Source organism: Prionailurus viverrinus, chromosome D2, assembly GCF_022837055.1.
Source record: "Prionailurus viverrinus isolate Anna chromosome D2, UM_Priviv_1.0, whole genome shotgun sequence".
Taxonomy (NCBI): Eukaryota; Metazoa; Chordata; class Mammalia; order Carnivora; family Felidae; genus Prionailurus; species Prionailurus viverrinus.
Window position 1 is genome coordinate 71,818,529 of NC_062571.1, and position 21,065 is coordinate 71,839,593.

Below are 21,065 nucleotides of genomic sequence, written 5' to 3' on the forward strand. Positions count from 1 at the left end.
CTCAAGGTCCGTGCTGGCTGCTGAGAAGGCCGGCAGTGCCGCTGAGGCTTAGTGAGGGTCGTAGGCACGAAGTGCAGTGGCCCCGCTCTCTTTTTCACTAGCCCCGGGCCGGATCTGTGTCTCTCTACGTTTTAAACGGTACCTGGGAGGCTGTTGGAAGTGTGACCAGAGACCCTACCCTCAAGGTGCTCGCAGCCCAGCCGGGAGGGCTGGCCAGAATGTGGGGCGAGAAGGTGCCGTTGGTGGTTGTCAGTGCCGCGCATAGGCACTTGGTTTTCTCCAGGCCCTCCTCCTGGTCTTTGGGCCTTTCTCTGAGGGACACTGGAGGGAGCCCCGGCTCTGGTATTTGTTGCGTGGGCAGGAGGCAGGGTCATTAACCTTTCTCGTCCCTTCGTTTCCCTTAGGAATGTTTGTGACTTGACCTCGCTCTCAGCACCCTCCCCCCGGGCCCTCTGTCTCCTACTGCAGGTCAGAGTGGGAGCACTGCAGTTCGGTTCCGTCCCTCGTCTGGAATTCCCCTTGGATTCGTTTTCGTCCCCACGGGAAGTGAAGGCAAACATGAAGAGCATGGTTTTCAAGTACGTATGATCCAATTACCGCCGTGCTTCGGATGGAGCCAGCTGCTCTCAAGATCGCTCCCTTGAAGGGCGTGATTGGCCCGAGAGAGGGCTGCGGTCCGGCTTCCGGACCCCCAGCTGCATCCGGTGGGTAGTGAGAATTCCCTTCTCAAGACCGCTCCTCTTATTACGTAACCGTGTCTCCAGTGGGAGCTCACGCCGACTTACGGTATCTTTGCCGCCGTAGCGTGGAGTTGTCCGTTACCTGGGACAGAGAGGGCTAGTGACGGTTGAGGTGGGTCAGGAGCGTGAGGGGTGGGGGTGGGGGTGGGGGAAGAACACTGGGTCTTTCTCCCAGTTCTGTCCCTGCAGCCGGGATGGCTCCCCACACGTCTTGGAGCCTCGTTTGTGTCTCCTAGAAAGTGTCCCCCTGTTACTAAGAATGCTTTAGAAAGGACAAATAGCTGTTTGTGTGCTCATATACACCCTATAAATGTATATGGTAGGGTCACATCTTTACTCACATTACGAGTCAGCTGACGTGTGTGTATACGCATATAGGTATATGTAAATACACACGTATACTGTGTATCAGTATTTTAAACGTCCGTGTGTTATATACACGTGCAAGTGCACGCACCCACACGTTTACAAACACTCACAGAAGAGCACCTTTACTTGCCGCTTGCCACTCTGCTGTCTGTTGTCTGCCGCCCCTTGAGCAGGTGTCCACTGAAGTCCTGCCGGGGTCCTTGGTCCCAGCCGCTGACAGCCACCAACTCCGGTTGCCAGGGAGGGCCCCGGACTCTGCAGTCTTTCCCAGTCACAGGCCTCCGTGCCTCCGGTGCCCTCCAGAAGCCCGTGTCCCGCGCACTGGGCACAGCAGGACCTCTGGGGGCCCTACGGCCCCCAAGCACCCCCAGTGACTTCTTCTCAGGCTGTTTGTCCCGGTCCAGGGATACCCCGACCAGAGTGAGAGGCAAGTCAGATACAAGAAGGCACAGAGGGAAGCCGAGCACCTTGAAGTGTTTGTTAAACACGACAGTAGTGTGCGCTGGCCTTGCCTCGTTCCCTCGGACCGTCCACCCTTGAGGCCTCCGAGAATGGTTTCCTAGAGAGGACAGTCGCAGCCTCTCACTCCCGTGTCTGCGGCCCAGACGCCCAGAGCAGCACTTGTCAAAGTGAGCTCTTTGGTCAGAAGGCCTGGGTCGGAGTTGCCTGTAAGGAGTGTGTCGTCAATGCTGGTGCCTCAGTTCCCTCCCAGACCTGCTGAATCCCTCTGTGGGCTTAGGGCACGTAGATACTAGATACTAAGGATTTGCACTTTTGAAAGGTCTCTCCCACTGCCCTGGGATGATGATGATTGCTTTTTTTATTTCATATTTTTAAAATTTATTTTGAGAGAGAGTGAGCACGAGCAGGGGAGGAATATATATATATACGTGTTATATGTATGTGTGTATATATATATACGTGTTATATATATATGTGTATATATATATACACACGTGTCATATATATGTATATATATGTGTGTTATATATATGTATATACATACATATACATACACATATATATACACATCTATATATGTATACATGTGTATGTATATATATATGTGTGTGTGTATATATATATATATATAGAGAGAGAGAGAGAGAGAGAGAGAGAATATTCTAAGCAGGCTCCACACTGTCAGCACAGAGCCCAGTGAGGGGTTTGAACTCACAAACTGTGAGATCATGATCCGATCTGAAATCAAGAGTCTGACGCTTAACTGACTGAGCCACTCAGGTGCCCCCCCCTCTCTTTTTGAGAGAACAAGTGTGCAAGCAGGGGAGGGGCAGAGAGAGAGGGAGAGAGAAGCTTAAGCAGGCTCCATGCCCAGCTGGGAGACTGATGCAGGGCTCTGTCTCATGACTGTGAGATCATGACCTGAGCTGAAATCAAGAGTCAGATGCTTAACCGACTGAGCCACCCAGGCGCCCCTATTGACATGTAATTTAAATGCCATGAAGTTCACACATTCAGCGTGTGCAATTCAGTGACTTCGAGTGTATTTTCCAGAGTTAGGCCACTATTACTATAATTTTAGAACGTTTTTGTCACCCCAGCAAGAAACCTTGTAAATAGACATCTCTCCAGAGAAGAGGTATAAATGGCCCTCAAACACTTGGAAAGATGCTCAGTGTCATTAGTCACTAAGGAAATGCAAATCAGAACCGTAATGAGCTGCCACTTTACATTCCCCAGGAAGGCTAAAATAGACGACACCCAGTAGCAAGTGTCGGCAGGGGCACGAAGAAATTGGACCCCTCGTGCGCTGCTGGTAGGATTGTGAAATGGTGCAGCGCCTTTGGGAACAATCTGGCAGCTAAACACGGGTTTACCACGTGACCCGGTGACTCGGACAGAATTGAAAATGTATGCCTCCAGAAACACGTGGACATTAATGTTCATGGCGGCATTATTTGTAGCAGCCCCGAAATGGAACCAACACAAAAGCCCAGTGAATGAATAGCTGAACCAAAGGCGGTATATCCGAACCATGGAAGATTATTCCTTTTCAGTCAGGAAAAGGAAGGATGATGTGATTCATGCTACAACATGGATGAACCTTGAAAACGTGATAAGCCAGACACAGAAGGCCACATGTTGTAGGATTCCTCCATTTATGTGAACTGTCTGGAATAGGCAAATCTGTGGAGACAAAAAGCAGATCAGTCCCTGCCGGGGGCTGTGGGCAGAGGGAATAGGGAGGGACTCCTAATGGGTGTAGGGCTTCTTTTGGGGGCGATGAAATGTTTTGAGCTTAGTGGGGATGGTTGCACAATTCTGTGAATATCCTGAACACCAGGGTGATTTTACTTTAAGAGGGTGATTTTGGGGGCGCCTTATTGGCTCAGTTAAGCATCCAACTTCAGCTCAGGTCATGATCCCATGGGTCACGGGTTCAAGCCCCGCATCCAGCTCTGTGCTGACAGCTCAGAGCCTGGAGCCTGCTTCGGATTCTATGTTTCCCTTTCTTTCTGCCCTTCCCTCACTCATGCTCTGTTTGTCCCTTTCTCTCTCTCTCTCTCTCTCTCAAAAATAAACGTTAAACACTTTTTTCTTAAGTTAAACAAAATAAATAAAAGGGTGATTTTGGGGGAGCCTGGGTGGATGGCTCAGTTGACTGACTCTTACGCATCTGACTCTCGATTTCAGCTCAGGAATGATCTTGCAGTTTAGTGAGTTTGAGCCCTACATTGGGCTCCACACTGACAGTACAGAACCTGCTTGGGATTCTCTCTCCCTCCCTCCCTCTCTGCGCCAACCCCCCACCAACTCACCTCTGCTCTTTCTCTCTCAAATAGATAAACTTAAAAAATATTAAAAATTTTTTTTCAACGTTTTTTATTTATTTTTGGGACAGAGAGAGACAGAGCATGAACGGGGGAGGGGCAGAGAGAGGGAGACACAGAATCGGAAACAGGCTCCGGGCTTCGAGCCATCAGCCCAGAGCCCGATGCGGGGCTCGAGCTCACGGACCGCGAGATCATGACCTGAGCTGAAGTCGGATGCTTAACCGATTGCGCCACCCAGGCGCCCCTAAAAAATATTTGAAAAGGGAGAATTATATGGTATAAGAATTCATATACCATAAAATTACCATATCATTATTGATAAAACATTTTATTCCCAAAACATCTTTGTACCCATTAGATGCATGCTAACGTTTGCAGAAGAAAAACTGGCCTCTTGGTTTCAGTTCAGGACTGAATGTCAGCAATTGTTTGGGTAACTCTGCCTTGACGATTTGGTCCCGCTCTGTTCTGAAAACACTGAGCAAATTGCAGCAGACTGGCTCAAAAAGGCACTCTGGGGATCATCTAGTATCTATTTCAACCCCTCACTTTACGGAGGAGACCACTGAGGCTGAGAAGGAGCAGGGGACTTGGCCAGGACCGCAGAGTCCTGCTACTTGTCCAGTAGGCAACCCCCGCCACCGCCCAGCTGTCCTTCTGCACCTCTTTCCACCCTCCCCTCCCCACCCCCCAAAGTGTTTGTTGAGCCTCTCCTCAGCTGTGTTGGAAGTCATGACTAAGGGCTTGGGAGTATTAGTCACAACGTAGGAAGTCCAGAGACTCCGTAAGGATATGCCAGATGAGGACACTGCCGGTGGAGAAAGAAGCCTCTTTATGTGTCTGATCTTCTTAGCCGTGTATGGTTAGCATCGTGTGTCCTAGGATGACTACAAGAGGCGGCAAACAAGGCAAGGAGGCACTAAGTAATTTTTTGGCCGCAGTTGCAGGGTCACTGAGGACGCTAAACATTAAGACGTTATTATTAATCAGTACGGAGGAATGTTGGCCCGAGTGGGAGTGATAACCTCCCGAGGGCTCTCTACCCTTTTTCTGCAGTGAAATTTTAAGTGCTGGGCTGATTGGGACAGCTCTACCCAGAACTCCAAATGCTTGCCTTTTCAGACCAAGGCGATCGATCCCCTGAAAGTGTGTTTTGAGGTGGCCAGGGAACTGCCCTTGCTGCCACTTTGCATTAAGAAGTTAAAAAAAACCGATACAGTTAAGAACCTTCCAGTTTTGCACCCCATGATAACATAAAATCAGATGAAGCATGGCCAGCAAAATCTGTTCCAAATGCGCAGAGCTCCTGGCCAGCTGGCTGTGCAGGCTCCCGCGGTCATTTCATTAATCTCACGGTCACGCGACTCTTGAGTTTTCTGATTGCTTTGGACCCCATCTGTAGCTTTATCAGAGTTTTACTGTATTTAGATCGCTCTCCAGAAATAGCACTCACCGCTCACTGTACCTTAGCACAATGCTAGCTGTGGCATCTTTCAAACCACATTAACATTTCAACATCGCTTTTAGAATAGTTGTAATTACGAAGCATTTTGCTCTTTTTTAACTTAACTTGGTGAGCATTTTTGCATAAAGCTGCATTATTTTTCATGCGGATCCTTTCTAATGGCTCTATGATAACTCAATGAATCGAACTATTATAGTATATTAAATCACTCCTTTAAAGGGACACATTTACATTGATTCCAAGGTTTTTGTCTATTGGTTTAAAAAAAAGAAAGAAACCTCTAATCAACATCCCTCTACCTACAGTGAGTTTTCTTTTCTTCATGTTTATTTATTTTGAGCAAGAGCGTGTGTGCGTGCAAGAGGAGGAGGGGCAGAGAGAGGGAGAGAGAATCCCAAGCAGGCTCCATGCTGTCAGCTCAGAGCCCGGCGTGGGGCTTGATCCCTCGAACCGTGGGACCGTGACCTGAGCCAAAAATCAAGAGTTGGGCGCTTAACCTACTGAGCCCCCCAGGTGCCCCTACAGTGAGTTTTCTGATAAATTACTTTTCAGAATCTGTTTCGTGGGCCACCTGCTTCAGAATCACTGGGGCAGGGGAGGCTGGCTTAAAATGCAGATTCTCGGCCTGATCGCACACCCACCAGTTTGGAGTCTCTGGATGATGGGATCTGAGAATCTCCATTTTCCCACCTCCCAAGGGATTTTTATGCTCATTGGAATTTGAGACTAACTCAAAAGAAAAACCTCTTGGAACAGACTGCTAGTTAATCATGGTAACTACCACTGATGGGGTGCTCACTGGCTCCTAGGAGGCACTGGGTGTAGCATTTACTAATACTGTTACTTCCCCTACTTTAACAAGGAAGGAAAGTGAGTCTCATTACCTTTTCCAGTTTACTTGGCTAATAAATTTCAGGACTAATATTTGAGCCCCACCGACTCTGGAGCCCACGTTCCTTATCCACTTGAGTATTCCAATGGCCAAATGTTTAGATTCCAGACCCGCCCCCCACCAAATAAAGTCCAAGCATTGCAGTCACAGCCCCCCTAAGACCGTAGTCAGTCTGCGAACCTTCACTTGCAACCTGGGTTAGTCCTGTTTGAGAGAAATTAGAAGAATCTTGGTGAGACTCTGGCCTCCGACCTCCCTTGTCTAGAGCCAGACCCTGAGCTCAGGACAGACTCTCAGATAGAAATGCTCCACAGAGTGAGGAACATGGAGGTGGTGGGGTTTTTCCTCATTTCCCGGAGTCCAGAAGTCTTTGGGAATCTCACCTGACTGGTAGAGTATTCCAGTGGGAAAAGTGGGTTAGGGAGCAAAAGTGGAGAGGACAGACAGCACAGGCATTTGTGTGTTGAGGGACAGGAAGGACAGACACCCCACAGGCCAGGGGAGTTGGGAGCCCAGACTCCCACGTCTTGGACATTTGATTTATCTCTAACCACAGCCATGGGCATACTGCCAGGGGCATGAAAGCCCAGGGAGTTTCATGGTCAGTGGGGCACCTTGGCTTTTGGTGAGCAGAAGGGTATTGTGACCATTTAGGTAGAACGGTGTACTGCAGGGATCAGCAGACTTTTTCAGTGAAGATCTATAGAGGCCAGGCTTTGCTGGCCATAGGGTCTTTGCATAGATAGTACATAAACGAATGGGCATGGCTGTTTCCCACTATAACTTTATCTACAAAAAATTACAGGCTGTAATTTGCCAACCCCTGGAGAAGGAAGACCATTGGCTTTGGAATCAGCCCGACTGGGTTTAAACTCCAGTTCTGACCCCCCACTAGCTGGTTGAGAGGCAGGTGACTTGGATGGCTGTATAACATTTTGGCTAAGAACTTGGCCTCTGGAAGTGGAGGGTCCAGGGTTCAGGTCCTGCCTCCACTACTCCTGAGCTGTGTGACCTTAGATAGGGCCTTTCCCTGAACTCCCCTATCTCAGCTGTGGTGAGAATTATTTGAGCTTAGTACCTTTACACACACACACACACACACACACACACACACACACACAGCACAGTGGTGCTTGGCAGATAGGTGCTCTGGAAATCTTAGCAGTTAGTATTACTATTCTCTGGGCTGGAGTTTCCCCATCTAATAAATGAGGATAATATTAGCACCTTTTATCATAGTTGTAGGGATTATATTTAGTAACGGTTAGGGGAAGTATTGGCATGAAGTGAAAACTCTGTACTAATATCATCCTTTAGGAATGGGAAGTCATTTGCCCTTCTAGGAGCCTTAGAGGATGGCTCTTTGTAGACGGAAGAGCTTTGGCAAAGGTAGGAGTCTTCTCAGAAATCAAAATCCTCTTGGGTATCTTCAGTATCTGATAATGTGACCCAGCACAGTGTGAGAAGAGTGGGGGGCACTCGGTGTTCATTGATGTTCTGCTCCCTTTGGATAAGCCCCTTGCCCAAGCCAGGCTCTGCTCGCCAGCCCAGGACGTGGCTGGTGGTGTTCCCCAGTGCCTTTGCTTACACTTCTTCCCCTGATTGGAGTGGTCTCTTCTTTTCCTAATCCACTGACTCACTAAGACCCCATCAGATGCTTGCCATGCTGAAGCCTGTCCCTGACGGCTCCTCCCCACAATGAACCCCTCCTCAGAACTCTTGCTTTTGTCATCCTTTCGTTGGCAATTGTTATTGCTTATAGGTCCTGTTTCTTCAGCTAGACTGACAGTTCTTGGGGGACGGGATCATGTTATGCTTCCTGGTCTCACTCTCATTTTCTTCCACTTAGAGTGCCCATAAGAAACACCAGTGGGCTGAAAACAGTAGCTTTTTAATTGATGCAGATGCTGATTATGGAAGACCAGGAGTCTTAATTCTAGGAGTCTTAATTCTAGGAGTTATGCACTCTTGTTGACATTCGTTAACTTAATGGAGCCTCATAGAATTGCCCTTCAAGAGCTCTCTTAGGACAGAAAGCAGTAAAAGTGAAGAATATTCTGGGCCTGGTCCATAAATCCTTCCAAGCACACTCCTCCTTGCTCTTCCCTCACCTCTCTGCTGAGTGGAGAGGTCCTTGAGGACAGAGAGGAAGGGGAGCACAAAAGGAAAGGAGCCCGGATCTCTGAGTAGCTGCTTGGAGGAGAGCAAACCAGGAGAGATGCTTGGGCAGGAGGGCCATGTCAGGCTTGCATGAGAAGTGAGCGTTTTGAGTGGCGAGTTAAAGAAGTGTGTACGCATTCACCCACGCAGATACGTGGGCACACACACACAGAGTGCCCGAGCCTCTTGCCAGTTGGGTGTTTGCACCTTAGGAGAGTCACTGTAGGGCCCTCTGAGAGACAGGTATGGTTGCCTTAATTGACACTGTAACGTAAGAATAAATGTGCCCCCCCCCCCCAATCTACAGGGCTTTCTCTGTGTGTGCGGTTAATAACCGTGGTGATTCCATCAGGCTCGACATTGTGGCTCATGTCCGATGTGTTGCCACCCACTGAAAGGTTTGGCCTAAGACCCATTACAGGGAATCGTTGTCTGCCTGTTTGACTCTGAAGGCTGACAGCCCTCCCTCTGAGGACGCTTGCATGAGCCTCCTATTGTAGGATTTAATAGAGATTCTGTGCTGGGATTCCAAGCGCAGCAGACAGTCTCTGTAACTAGGCTGTGACGAGATGGGACCACCGCAACGTCCCCCGATCTGGAAGCAGTCCCACAGTTCAGCCTTCCGGCACCTAACCCTGGACTGGAAGTGAGCCAGGAAGGCCTGATCACAGACCCGACCATCATTAGACCCTTGGACCAAAGACCTGTCCTTCACAGTTAGAGAGTCACACGATTTTCCGAAGCTCAGTTATCTGCTTGCCCACCCCTACGGGATGCTGAGCCATAACAAGAAGAGAATGATACAGATGGGGAGAGGTGGGAGGTGGGTGTTAGACACACAGAAAGTGAAGGTCATCGGCCCCTGAGCTGTCACTGGAGGCAGAGGGGTACGGGAAGAGAGTCCAGAAACCTACACAAAGAATGACATTATTGCATAATACGGCAGAGACGTCCAGGGTGAAACTTCCGTCTGCAGGAAGAGTTAATTACTACTCTTTGTTGTGGTTCGGATGGTGAGAAGGTGCATGTCCCATGCTGGACTTGTCACTCTGAGCTACTGCTGGGAGAAAGTGGCTGTCACTAAGCACGGAGGAGCCCGTTGTTTCAGGTCGTCATTCCCAATTCATGCAGGCAGATGACTGACTGTCGTCTTTGTCTCCTCCTCCTGTGTGCACCCAGAGGAGGACGCACAGAGACAGGCCTCGCTCTGAAATACCTTCTGCGCAAAGGGTTCCCTGGGGGCAGAAATGCCTCTGTGCCCCAGATCCTCATCGTTGTCACTGACGGGAGGTCCCAAGGGCACGTGGTGCCGCCAGCCAAGCAGCTCAAGGAAAGAGGTGTCACCGTATTTGCCGTCGGGGTCCGGTTTCCCAGGTAAGAGCCTCGGTCGCTCTGGGTCACCCTGGAGACTGTGGAGACACAGTAAGAGAGGGGATTTGGCCAAACCACTCTGGTCCTTCCAGGCTCGCTCATCCTCCTTGCTTTGTATGTGGTGCCAGAATGTGCAGAGCTCCAAGTCTGGGAGCGTGCGTTGTCTTTAGCTGAGTCTGAGTCCTTGGTTGTAAGCGCCAGAAACTTGACCCCAGTTGACTTGGGCAGAAATGGAAATTCACAGACTCATCTGATTGTACTGGGTGGGTCAGGGGTCCCTTGGGGTGAGCAGGAGCCAGGCACTTGAACGCCATGAAGATTCTTTCTTTCCTCTCGCCTCTGCTCTTCTCTGAGCCTGGTCCTCAAAGGAACCCGGGACTGTGGCTGCAGGTGGCGCCCAGCTCCACCCTGGGGAGAGAAGACTCATGTTCCCGGTTTCAAGTGGAATAATCCAAGAAAGGGTTCTCCTTAGCCTGAGTCACAGACCCACTCCTGAGGCCAGGAGAGTGGGGGTCTCTGAGGGGCCGCTCCCTCCTCAGACACTGGAATGTGCTTTCCTGGAAAAGAGAGGAGCACAGGTCTTCCCTGCTCAACCCTAAAATTGGGGGTGCCCTTGTGGGCCCCTCGTTATTGTGGGTAGTAAGTGAAAGGACTCTCTGGGTACCATGCCTGTACACAGAAATCCCATTTTCTATTATTTTTTAAGTATATGTATTCACATTTTGAGAGAGCGCGAGAGAGGCACGCACACGTCAGTGGGGGAGGGGCAGAGGGAGCAAGGGACTCGCAAGCAGGCTTCACACCGAGAGCACAGAGCCCGACTCAGGGCTCAGTCCCATGAACTATGAGACCGTGACTTGGGCCAAAATCAAGAGTTGGACACTCAGCCGACTGAGCCACCCAGGAGCCCCTCTATTAAGTTTTAGTACAGGTGTTATTCTAAGTTCTCCGAATAGAGAGACGGTACAAAGCGCCTGCCTTCACGGAGCTTCCGTTCTAGGAGAGGCACTAGGCAATAAACAAGTGAGTGAATGAATAAGTAATGCTGTTTCGGGTGGAAATAAAACGCAGAGAAGGAAAAGGAAGGTGGTAGGAGGTGAACAAGAGTGATGAGGCGCAGGGGACCCAGCTGTTTTAGATCAGGGGGGTCTGTTGGGAGTTGATTTTTGAGCAGAAACTTGAGGGAAGCAAGTAAGCCTTCCAAATAGCGGGGAAAAGAGTAGGCAAGACAGATGCCGAGCACAGAGGGCCTGAGCCAGCTTAGTGTGCTATAGAACGGAAAGACAGCCTGGCGGTGTGTGTGGAACCCAGCAAACAAGGGGTGAATTACAAGAAATGGGGTAGAAGAGGCAGGTAGGAGTCAGGTCTCTAGACCTGCGGGTCACAGTGAAGCCTTCAGAGCGTTTTGTGAGTAGCTTGGGAAGGTTCGGTGGCTTTGAGCCGGGAAATGCCACGTGTTGACTAGCTGTTTTAGAAGACCACACTGGCTGCCAGGTAGAGAAGAGACTGGGGGGTTGAGGTGCAAGGAGAAGGGGTAGGGCAGGGCAGGGAATCTAGTTAGGCGACCTTTGGAGCGCTCACAAGAGAGAGGGAGGGAGAGAGAGAGAGCGTGGTGGCTTATAGCGGGTAAGTGCTGGGACCTCGCTAAGGGATGGTTGGACTCGGGTAGTTCTGAAGGCAGGGCAGTGGAGTGGCTGGTGAGCTGCGCATGGGAACAACCCAGGATTTTGGCCTGAGCCCCAGAGCGAAAGGCGGGGCTACTTACCGAGGTGGGGAAGGCTGGGGAGGAGCAAGGGGAGCGGAGTCCTCTTTCAGATCAAGTTTGGGGCGCATATTGGACCTCTGAGCAGAGAAGCTGAGTCAGCGGCGGGACGTAGGAGTCTGGGCCACAGGAGAGAGGACGGACAGAGATTGAACTCCAGGGTGGCATTTATAGCCTGAAGATCACCTAGCGAGTGGGCGCGGCGAGGGAAGAGCACCGAGGACCAGCGTGCGCAGTACCGGGGGGGGGGGGGGGGGGGGGGTGCTATCCCGGGCCGGGCTGCCACCAGCAGCATCCCGTTGTGGTTGTCATTGCCAGTGAGTGAGTATTTAACACACACCGCCTCACCGGGGGCTCTTTTTGTGTCCTCACGCATGAGAGAGGAGACAAGGGTGTTGCTTCCTGGCCCGCTGCCCGCCCTCCTCCCGCACGGTGCCGAATCCAGTACCTTGCATGTCGCACTTGCCCAAAGGTTTGCCAGTGAGGATGCTGCCTACCAGGTGGTGGCAATACATGGCCCGTTCCGGGACTTTTTTCTCCAGCTGCCAGCTGGAGCAGTGCTTCTCAGACTGTCCGTGGTGGGGGTCCAGTCTGTTTTGTTTTGCTTTGAATCCATCATGGACGGATACTTCAGAGGAAGACAAAAAAAAAAAAAAAAAAGAAAGAAAAGAATTACTTGCAAAGTGAAATAAAAAGCAAAGACAGAATAGAAGCCCAAAAGTTTATTACTTGATCCAGCAGGCATAAATGACACTGTCAGGTTCCTGTATAATAGCTTCTAGGTGTTTATTGTCAGTGTCTATGCTCGTCTGGTTCTGGATGAGGGTGGAACGGTTTGGGGGCCTACACCAGCCCCTGCACTTTGAGCACCCCTCACTTAGAGGGATCAAGAGGTCATTGGTCAGGAGAGGAGACATTGCTCCGCCCCGCATGTCCTGGGCTGCAGCCACAGGAACCCTCTGAGGACGCCCGTGGGTTCCCAGGCCCTTCTGACCCCTCCTCTCGCTGCTGGTAAAAGGCCAGGTCACTACTGACCGGTGGTTCTCAAAGTGTGCTCCCTGGACCAGCGGTATCAGCATCACGTGAGAGCTTGTGAGGAATGCACACATTCGGGCCCACCCCGATGAACCCAGAACTCTGGGGTGAGGCACCTTGGCCGGTGGTTTTCCGTGGCCCCCGGTGATTCTGATGTCTACTGACGTTGGAGAACCGCCACCGTGGGCAGTGTGAGGCTCTGAGTGCGATGAAAAAGCTGATGCCGGTTCCGACTCCTTCCTCTTCTTAGTATTCACTGGGCCCCTTCTCTGCTGGTTCTCGGCCCTGGCTTTTGTGAAAATCTGCTGCTGGGCTGGGAGAGCGGAGGGAGGGGCCCGGCCTCGCTGCCCTCTGAATGCTACTGTTGAGGCCCCAACTCGGAAGCCCCCTTGTGTGTGTCAGGTGCTGTCCGAGGTACTGGGCGGAATGTCTAGTTTACACGGTTCCAGAGGAGAATGGAGAGTTTTATACCCGTGAACTTGGGAGATAAATGAAGTTGTTGCCATACTGCCAGACCTTGGTCTGTCTTGATGACTTTCTTGATGGGCAAGATTCTAAATACATTCCTGACTACCCGGTCTTCTTAAAAAGGTTTCTCTGGGCACCCGGGCGGCTCAGTCAGTTAAGCGTCCGACTTCGGCTCAGGTCACGGTCTCACGGTTCCTGGGTTCGAGCCCGGCATTGGATTCGGTGCTGACGGCTCAGAGCCTGGAGCCTGCTTCAGATTCTGTTTCTCCCTCTCTGTCTCTGCCCTTCCCCTGCTCGCACTCTGTCTCTCTCTCTCTGTCTCAAAAAATAAAAAAGTAAAAAAAAAAAAAAAAAAAAAAGGCTTCTCAACATCGTTTAATGCTTTCTTCATCCCACATATCATTTTGGGGCTGGGCCCTAACCGCAGTGCCCCCTGGCTGCTGACGTGTGCTGGCCCCTTCCTCTGCATAACCTCACGTTGCTGACCCTTGAGTTCTTATGTCCACTGTTTATCATTCTTCAGTGTTTTCTTTCTACCGCTAGCTTCCCTTGCTCGTTCTTCTCTTGCCATCACCCAGAATCACTTTCCCTCATTTCCTTTCTGGTTAAATGTTTCTCATTAGCTGTGGGGGATAACACCAGACAACCAAGTCTGTTAAGACCATGTCTCAAATGAGAGCCGATGGTTCTGTGGGTTTGGCTTGCCTTGGAGAAGTTTGTGAATCCTGGCACGCGTGCTCGAACGCCCTTGGGGCCTTTCTGCGGTTCACTTCTGGACCTTACCTCACCCACCGGGGATGCAGGTAAGGTCCAGAAGTGAACCACAGAAAGAACCTGCATCCCCGGTGGGTGAGGTTGCAGCTAGGTGGCCTTTGGAGCAGTGCGGTCGTACTGCTGTCCACAGGGAGCCCCTGGTATAGGAGATGGGTGGACAGGAAGGTGGAGGGGGGTGGGGCAGTCAGCTGCTTGTAACTTCTCTGCTGGGGGCTGGGGACGGGGGACAGGTGGGAGGAGCTGCACGCACTGGCCAGCGAGCCGAGGGAGCAGCACGTGCTGATGGCTGAGCAGGTGGAGGATGCCACCAATGGCCTTTTAAGCACCCTCAGCAAGTCTGACATCTGCACCGTCGTCTCTCCAGGTAAGGCCTTCCAGGCTGAGAAGGTGTGGCCCCGCCCAGGTAGAAGCAGGGTGGGGACGGTTCCCCGAGGCAAGAGGTCAGGAGGCTCCCCAGGGAGAGGGGAGGGCAAGAGGAGCGGGGTCTCGCAGCTTCAGCTCTGGGGTGCTCTGCTCGGGCTACCTCCCTGCGTCGAGCCCTGTGGTTTCTCAGCTCGGAACCCCGAGCTTGTCGCTGAGGGGTAGAGGGGCCCCAGGTATGGGCCCCAGACCTGGTGGGGCCCCCTGTGCCTGTCCCCTCCTCAGGAGGAAGAGCCAAGTGAGCTCCCCAGGCACGGTCAGCACCGGGCCACTTCAGCTGGGGTGAGGTCTCTGCATTGCTAGTTGTCATCATCAGGCTCCACCCGGGAGCCAGAATAAAAGGCGCACATGTGCACAAGATGCGAGAGCTGTGGGCAGGGGGGATGCTCAGAGACTGGCTGCCCGGCCAGCAGGTAGAGCAGGGCCCCTCCCCTGACGTGCTCGGCTGGGTAAGAGGCAGAAGTAGCAGGGCTGAGGGTGGTGGGACCGCAGGTGGGGGAGGGAGATAACCCTGTCTTCTCCGTCACTGTGCCCTGTGGACACAGACTGCCAGGTCCAGCCTCATCCCTGTGAGCGCAAGACGCTGGAGACGGTCAGGGAGCTTATGGGCAGTGCCCTGTGCTGGAGAGGATCGCGGGGGACCGATGCCGTGCTGGTGGCACTCTGTCCCTTCTCCAGGTTTGTCCACGTGGTCTGGGGTCAGTGCCCGAGGGCCTGCCTGGGTAGAGACGGAGACCCCCACAGCTGGGTGCGCACGTGCTCCAGGGAGAACAGCTGTTTGGAAGGGCCTTGGCCACGGAGCATGACAGGATCAGAGGAGACCTGGGAGGGAGACAGGGACAGAGCTGTGGGGTCACAGGAAAGGTCACAGCTACACAGCGTCAGAATCTTGTAGACCCACGGCCCAGTCGCGCGTGGTGAGTGAGGGTGACAGGGCCACAGCCATTCTGGAAGGCTAATAAGGGAGCCAAAGCCAGTCCTGTAGGGCAGTGGTCTGGACTTGGGGTGGCGGTCTGGTAATTTGATTCCTCTGAATACCAGTCTCTGTCCTTACGGGGCCGAGTGGGGCGGGAGGCTTAAGGTCTTAGATAAATTCCAGTTGTGGAGGCCGTGGGGGATGATGCAGTGTTCGTCAGAACTGGAGCTCAGGTGTTCTAGAATACCTGCTGCCTGGAGGTCAACCATTCTTTCGAAGATTCCTAGGCTAGGCTACCTGCGGTACAGCATCTGGTCGGCAGCTGGTGATCCCGTCCTCTTGCCTTCTCTGGAAAGCCAGGGGTCATATTTGAACCAGCTGTGTCTTTGGCCTTGGCCTGCCCCTCAGTGATGAGCTCAGAAGACACCCAGCAGTGAAATGGACCGGCTGCGAAGCCATGAGCCATCACGCTGGGCTGGGGGCGAGTCCAAAGACCGTGTAGGCAGGGAAGGGCTGTGGCCTGCACGTGGGTCAGAGAAAAGAGGGCCTCATGCCTTGGCAGAGGCCACTAGAGGCCCTCTTCAGAACCCGAGCTTTCGAGTGAAAGAAGGCAGTTCTTTGTTTCCCCACTGGACTCGTTCTAAAAGCTCACTCTGAACCGAGCGGGGTGCAGTGCGGAGAGAGGCATGGCCGCCACCTCCAGGAAGCTCGTGGTCCAGAGGAGGCATTGGACAGTGACCACCGGCAGGTGTCTCAGGTGCCAGGACGGGGCCTGTCCTCCCTGGGATGTCATGGAGAAGGGGCTGCTGGACCAGTCTTGAAAGAAACGGGAACCCAGTGATGCCACACAGAGGCATTCAGAGCTGGGAGCCCCAGGAGAAGCTGGTGGGTAGAGGACACCCCGTGGCTTTGTGCTCAGATCCTGGAGTCAGGCTGCTGGGCTGTTAATTCCCAAGTGACCACTGGTGAGCTCGGAACCTCCCCCTCCCTTTTCCTACATGTGAAAGGGGGAGGATAATAATACCCACCCCATAGGGCTGTGGAGAGTCGGCAATGAGTTGATATGTGGAGTGCACTAATCCTGGAGGCTTTTAGAATTGTCTGCGCGTGTAGTAAGCTCTTCGCCAATTCCCCGATTCAAGAAACCCGGAGGGCCTCCTCTGTGCCTAGCACTGTCCCAGGTCCTGGGCAATCAGCGTGAGTGTCTCAGAAACCAGTCTGCCCTCATGAGCTGATACTCCAGTGGCAGGAGGCAATAGTAAATAAAACGAATGCATAGAATAAACTGATAGGTAGCGATTAGTACTACAGAGAAAAGGAACGAAAGGACGGGTGGGTGTGGGGAGGTGGTGGTTGGGGCAGCGTTGGCAGAGTGGGCAGGAAGGGCCTTGCATAGAGTCCAGGCCCGAGGGAGCTCAGGAAGGAGCCGTGAGCGATGTGCAGATCCAGGCAAAGCCCTGTGGCCAGTCTCTGCTCCAACGACACGGGATTCCCAGCTCAGGCTGGGAGGAGTCCACAGAACTTTCTGGGCTAGGATTTGTGGTCTTAGGAAGTCACTAGGAGTACATGTGGACAGGGAGGAGATTTCTCTTTAATGAGCTGGCGGCTTGGCGAACTTTTGATTTCAGCAACTCCTTGTGTTTTGCTCCAGGGAAGGCTGTGCCCTAGAGGTGAGCCCAATTAGCCTGCCCCTGTGGTGGGAGGCCTGGGGGAATCACACAGCCAGAATCCAGTTGCCCAATTCCCGCTGTTTCCCCGCGCTCCCCTCCAGCGCTGCATTGTGCCGGCCCCAGAAAGTAACCCGTAATAGAAAGCTCTGCCGATAGTTCAGAGTTCTGAGCACAGATATTTCCAAATTCTGACATGATCGCCAACTTACATTTTTTAAAAACTGTTTCCGGGTAGCTTGGAACTTTCCCTATCCTATCCATATGCAGATAAAAGTTGGGGTAGAATCAAGACAGAAAGACGTCTTTCTTGACCGTATCTGCATTGGAATCTCATACCGGCTTTTAGCGGTTCAAATTACCTTCCAGGTTTCTGCTTTCGTGTTAAACTTTTGCTCTCTGCCATTTGTTCCCTTGGGTGACAGCTGGAAGAGAGTGGTCCTAACCCACCCTGCCACCTGCTACAGGACAACCTGCCCAGGTACAGTCTGCGTCTTGGATTTTCTAGCTCTTTCTGGGCCCTGGGACTAGGCTGGCATCTAAAGATGTGTTTGCACGCCTGGGGCAGAGGGTGGGGTTGGAACCAGCTCCCAGGCAGGGCGACCGGCATTTCAGAGGTGGAGGCGGATGCTCATGCTGGACTCATTCCTCCTTTGCTCAGTGGCGTTTTTTCACTAAGAATGAAGACTTTGGAGTTACCTTCCTTAACCCGTGCCCCTTGCAGGACAAGAGGCAGAGAAGGGCGTGCCTTGAGCACCGGCTTTGCAGAGAGGGAAGCTCACGTCCAGCACCAAACTCCAGGCCGGACACTTAAGCCTCAGTTTCCTCCTCTACAAAACAGATTGTCCCACGTCTGGAATCCCCGTCTCCCTGCTCTGTATGATAGGGGGTATCATAAACGGGTTTCTAGTGAAGATTCGGTAGATAAATGCCCACGGAAGTGCTTCGTCAGCCACAAGGCCCCAAAGCAAACAGGCGGACTCACTAATACCATTAGGCATTGTTCAGCCTGGCTCCCCAGTGGGCCTTCCTGCTCCTTCCCCGGGGGTCTAGCGCACCCCACTGACCCGGGAGCATAGAAATTGCACTCATGTGTTGGCAGCAGTCATTTATGGGTTTGCTACTCCCGACTGAGGCAAGGAGCCCGTCTCCTGGAGGCAGAGCCAGCTGCACTTTCTGCCCTGAGTTTGGCGATCCCCTTGACATCCTGTTTTAAAGTTCCCAAGTTGCATACTTGTGAAACACAGAAGAGGCTGAAAGTAGGGTGGTTTCTTCCTCAGACATTAAGGTTTGAGGGGTGCCTGGGTGGCTCAGTCGGTTAAGCTCAGTCTTGATTTCGGCTCAGGTCATGATCTCACGGTTCTTGAGATCAAGTCTCGCGTCGAGTCCTGCTTGGGATTCTCTGTCCCCCTCTCTCTTTGCCTGTCCCCCGCTCACGCGTGCTCGCGCACACGCACGTGCTCGCTGTCTTTCTGCACCCCCCTCCAAAAACAAAAAAGGAAATTGAAGTTTGAGCCTAAAGCTTTGGAAAGAGAGTGACCCGGGTTTGAGTCCCAGCTCTACCCCTTTCCAGCTATCTGAACTGCACGTGACCTCTAGTCATTGAACTTCAGTTTCCCCATCTGAAATGAGGGGACCTTGACAAAACCTACCTCATCGGGCAGTGTCCGTGAAGCGAGATCATGCACGTGTGGTGCTTAACACAGTACCTGGCACATAGCAGCTGCTCCATTAAAGGCCCCATGTTCATGCGCCCCCAGTTGTTCCCATGATACACAGGCTGACAGAATAGCAGGCCTGGGTGCCCGGAGTTGGCCTCAAAAATTCTACCTCCAATAAGCATACGCTTTAATTATAGTGATGTGACCACCACATTTCCTACATTTTTATGTAGAAAGGACAGAAATCACCAATTCCCGTGGTAACCACACTCAGCTGCTTAGTAAGTCCTTTGCATATCATGATACGTGAATTCATAAAGATCTTGTCTGTTCTAACTCTGGGAGGGAGGTCGTGTGGTATCATCTGCATTTTACAGTAATTGATAAGGGAATTGAAAGGAGCTCAGATATTGACCATAGGGTATCATAGGTAGGACACTTCAGAGCGGGCCCCATTCTGTCACGGGCTGTGGTTTCCTGTATAAAGTAGCCCCTTTGGAGGAGACACTGCCCCTAATTTGGACCTGACCTCCCAAAGCCAATGCTGTGTTAACATGTTATGGAGCGTTGGCTTCACGCCAGGCTTTGTGCCAAGACTTTGCGTGGATTAGTTTGTGTGATCGTCACAATAACTCTGTGGAGGGGCTAATTAAGGTGCCCATGCAGGTGGAGGAGGCCACATTCATGGGCCCCAGGCACCAAAGGCTCACCATCTTGCAGTGGCAGCCCGGAGAGGCCGTTAAGAACAGCCCCATAGAACTTCAGGAAATGGCATGCCACGGTGCCGCCTGCGTCTTACGGACACCCGCGTGGCTGCCACGATGCTACTGAGATTTCCATCCTCGCCGAGCTCCGATCCAACACCAGTTAATCACTGCAGCCCCCGGGAGCTCCTCCAGGTCTCCTCGGCAGGCGGGGGCTGTGAAGCCATGTTGTGCAGTCGGCTAAGGCTGCCATGAACAAATATCACAGACCGGATGCCTGAAGCAACAGAAATGCACTTGCTCGTGGTTCTGGAGACTGGGAGTCCAAGATGAAGGGGGCGGCAGGTTCTGTTTCTTCTGGGGTCTCTCTGCTCCGTTTGCAGATGGCTGTCTCCTCATTGTCCTCACGTGGCCTCCCTCTGCGCGAGGCTGGTGTCTCTTCCTCCTCGTATGCGCCAGACTGGATTAGGGCCCACCCTATGACCTCATTTGGCCTTAATTTCCTCTTTAAAGGCCCTTTCCAAATACAGTCACATCCTAAGGACCTGAGGGCTGGGACTTGCGCATATGAATTTGGAGGAAGACAATTCAGTCCCTAACAGTCCAGGGTCTGTTGAGCCTGTAATTCACACAGGGCCTCAGGGAGCCCATCACTGAGTGCCCTTGACATCGGCCACCCGGCCCCTGCTTTACGTGCCTCACTCGCTTTCTGTCCCCTCTTTGCCACAGACTTCGTGGCTAGTTTCCTAGTGGTCCCAAGGGAAGAAGGGAGCTGGGCCCTGGTGGGGTGCAGGGTGGTCTGCCAGATTCACACCTCTGGCCAAACCCCTTCAAGCCTCTGAGCTGACGTGCTAGGCTCTTAATGGGCCTCTCTCCGATAGGCGCCTGTGACTCGCAGCCCTGCCAGAATGGAGGCACTTGTGTTCCAGAAGGACTGGACAGGTACCACTGCCTCTGCCCACCAGCCTTCGGAGGGGAGGCTAACTGCGGTACGTATGCACGGGACTTCTGAGACTGACCGTTGGGGAGCCGTGGAACCTGGGCTCCCCCTACCAACCTCCCACCCCGCTAGCTACTAGGTAGAAACTGGCCCTTGAGTTTTAGAGCCACCTACTTTGCAGGCACACCGCCGATCTGTTGTTTCGTGTGATACAGCCTCTGAGTGCTCCACGAATAAATAACTCAGGTGGTGATACCCTGGGTAGGACAGCGGCCCCTGGCGTATTATCTTTAGAATGGCCACTGCTTGCTCTTTGAGCATTGCTGAGTTCAGGTGCAGGCTGACGCCAGTCCGACTCTCAGTCCTGGTTGTGGGCAGTCTCTTCTCCCTTCTCATAGGAACAGGAGCAAAGGGCCTAACCCCTGGTATGAGATGAAAATTATAGTAGGCTTTACCCTGCAGGGTTGCTGGGCATTTTAAATGAGGTAGATGGAAAGTGCCTTGTAACAAGGCTTGACACACAGTAGGAGCTTATTAAACAAAAACTTTAAAAATATATATATATTTATATATAAAAAAAATATATTTATTATATATAAAAATATGTATATATTATATATTATATATTATAATTATTGATAATATATATTTATTATATATAATTTATTATTAAAATATTAATTGTTAATTATATATTATATAAATATATATAATTATATATTATGTAACGTTATATATTATATGTTATATAATATATATTATACATTATAGAATGTTATATAATATATATTATAGAATGTTATATGATATATATTATATGTTATTATATATATTATATAATGTTATATAATATATGTATTATATATATATTTTTATTTATTGTAAAAAATAATAACTTAAAAAACGTAGTGTTGGGTCAACTGGAG

At 51.5% G+C, this 21,065-nt stretch overlaps 1 protein-coding gene across 2 annotated transcripts in view; it reads left to right on the top strand.

The window, feature by feature from the left end:
* Positions 1-21,065, top strand: part of VWA2 (von Willebrand factor A domain containing 2) — a 46,288-nt gene that overhangs the window by 19,027 nt on the left and 6,196 nt on the right. The window contains exons 5-10 of one of the 2 annotated variants that reach the window (XM_047824807.1): positions 469-578; positions 9,601-9,795; positions 14,062-14,195; positions 14,797-14,929; positions 17,260-17,315; positions 20,081-20,188. In XM_047824807.1, the coding sequence (XP_047680763.1) occupies positions 469-578; positions 9,601-9,795; positions 14,062-14,195; positions 14,797-14,929; positions 17,260-17,315; positions 20,081-20,188 (736 nt within the window). The remainder of the gene's footprint in view (positions 1-468; positions 579-9,600; positions 9,796-14,061; positions 14,196-14,796; positions 14,930-17,259; positions 17,316-20,080; positions 20,189-21,065) is intronic. The other variant, XM_047824808.1, reaches the window with a different exon arrangement.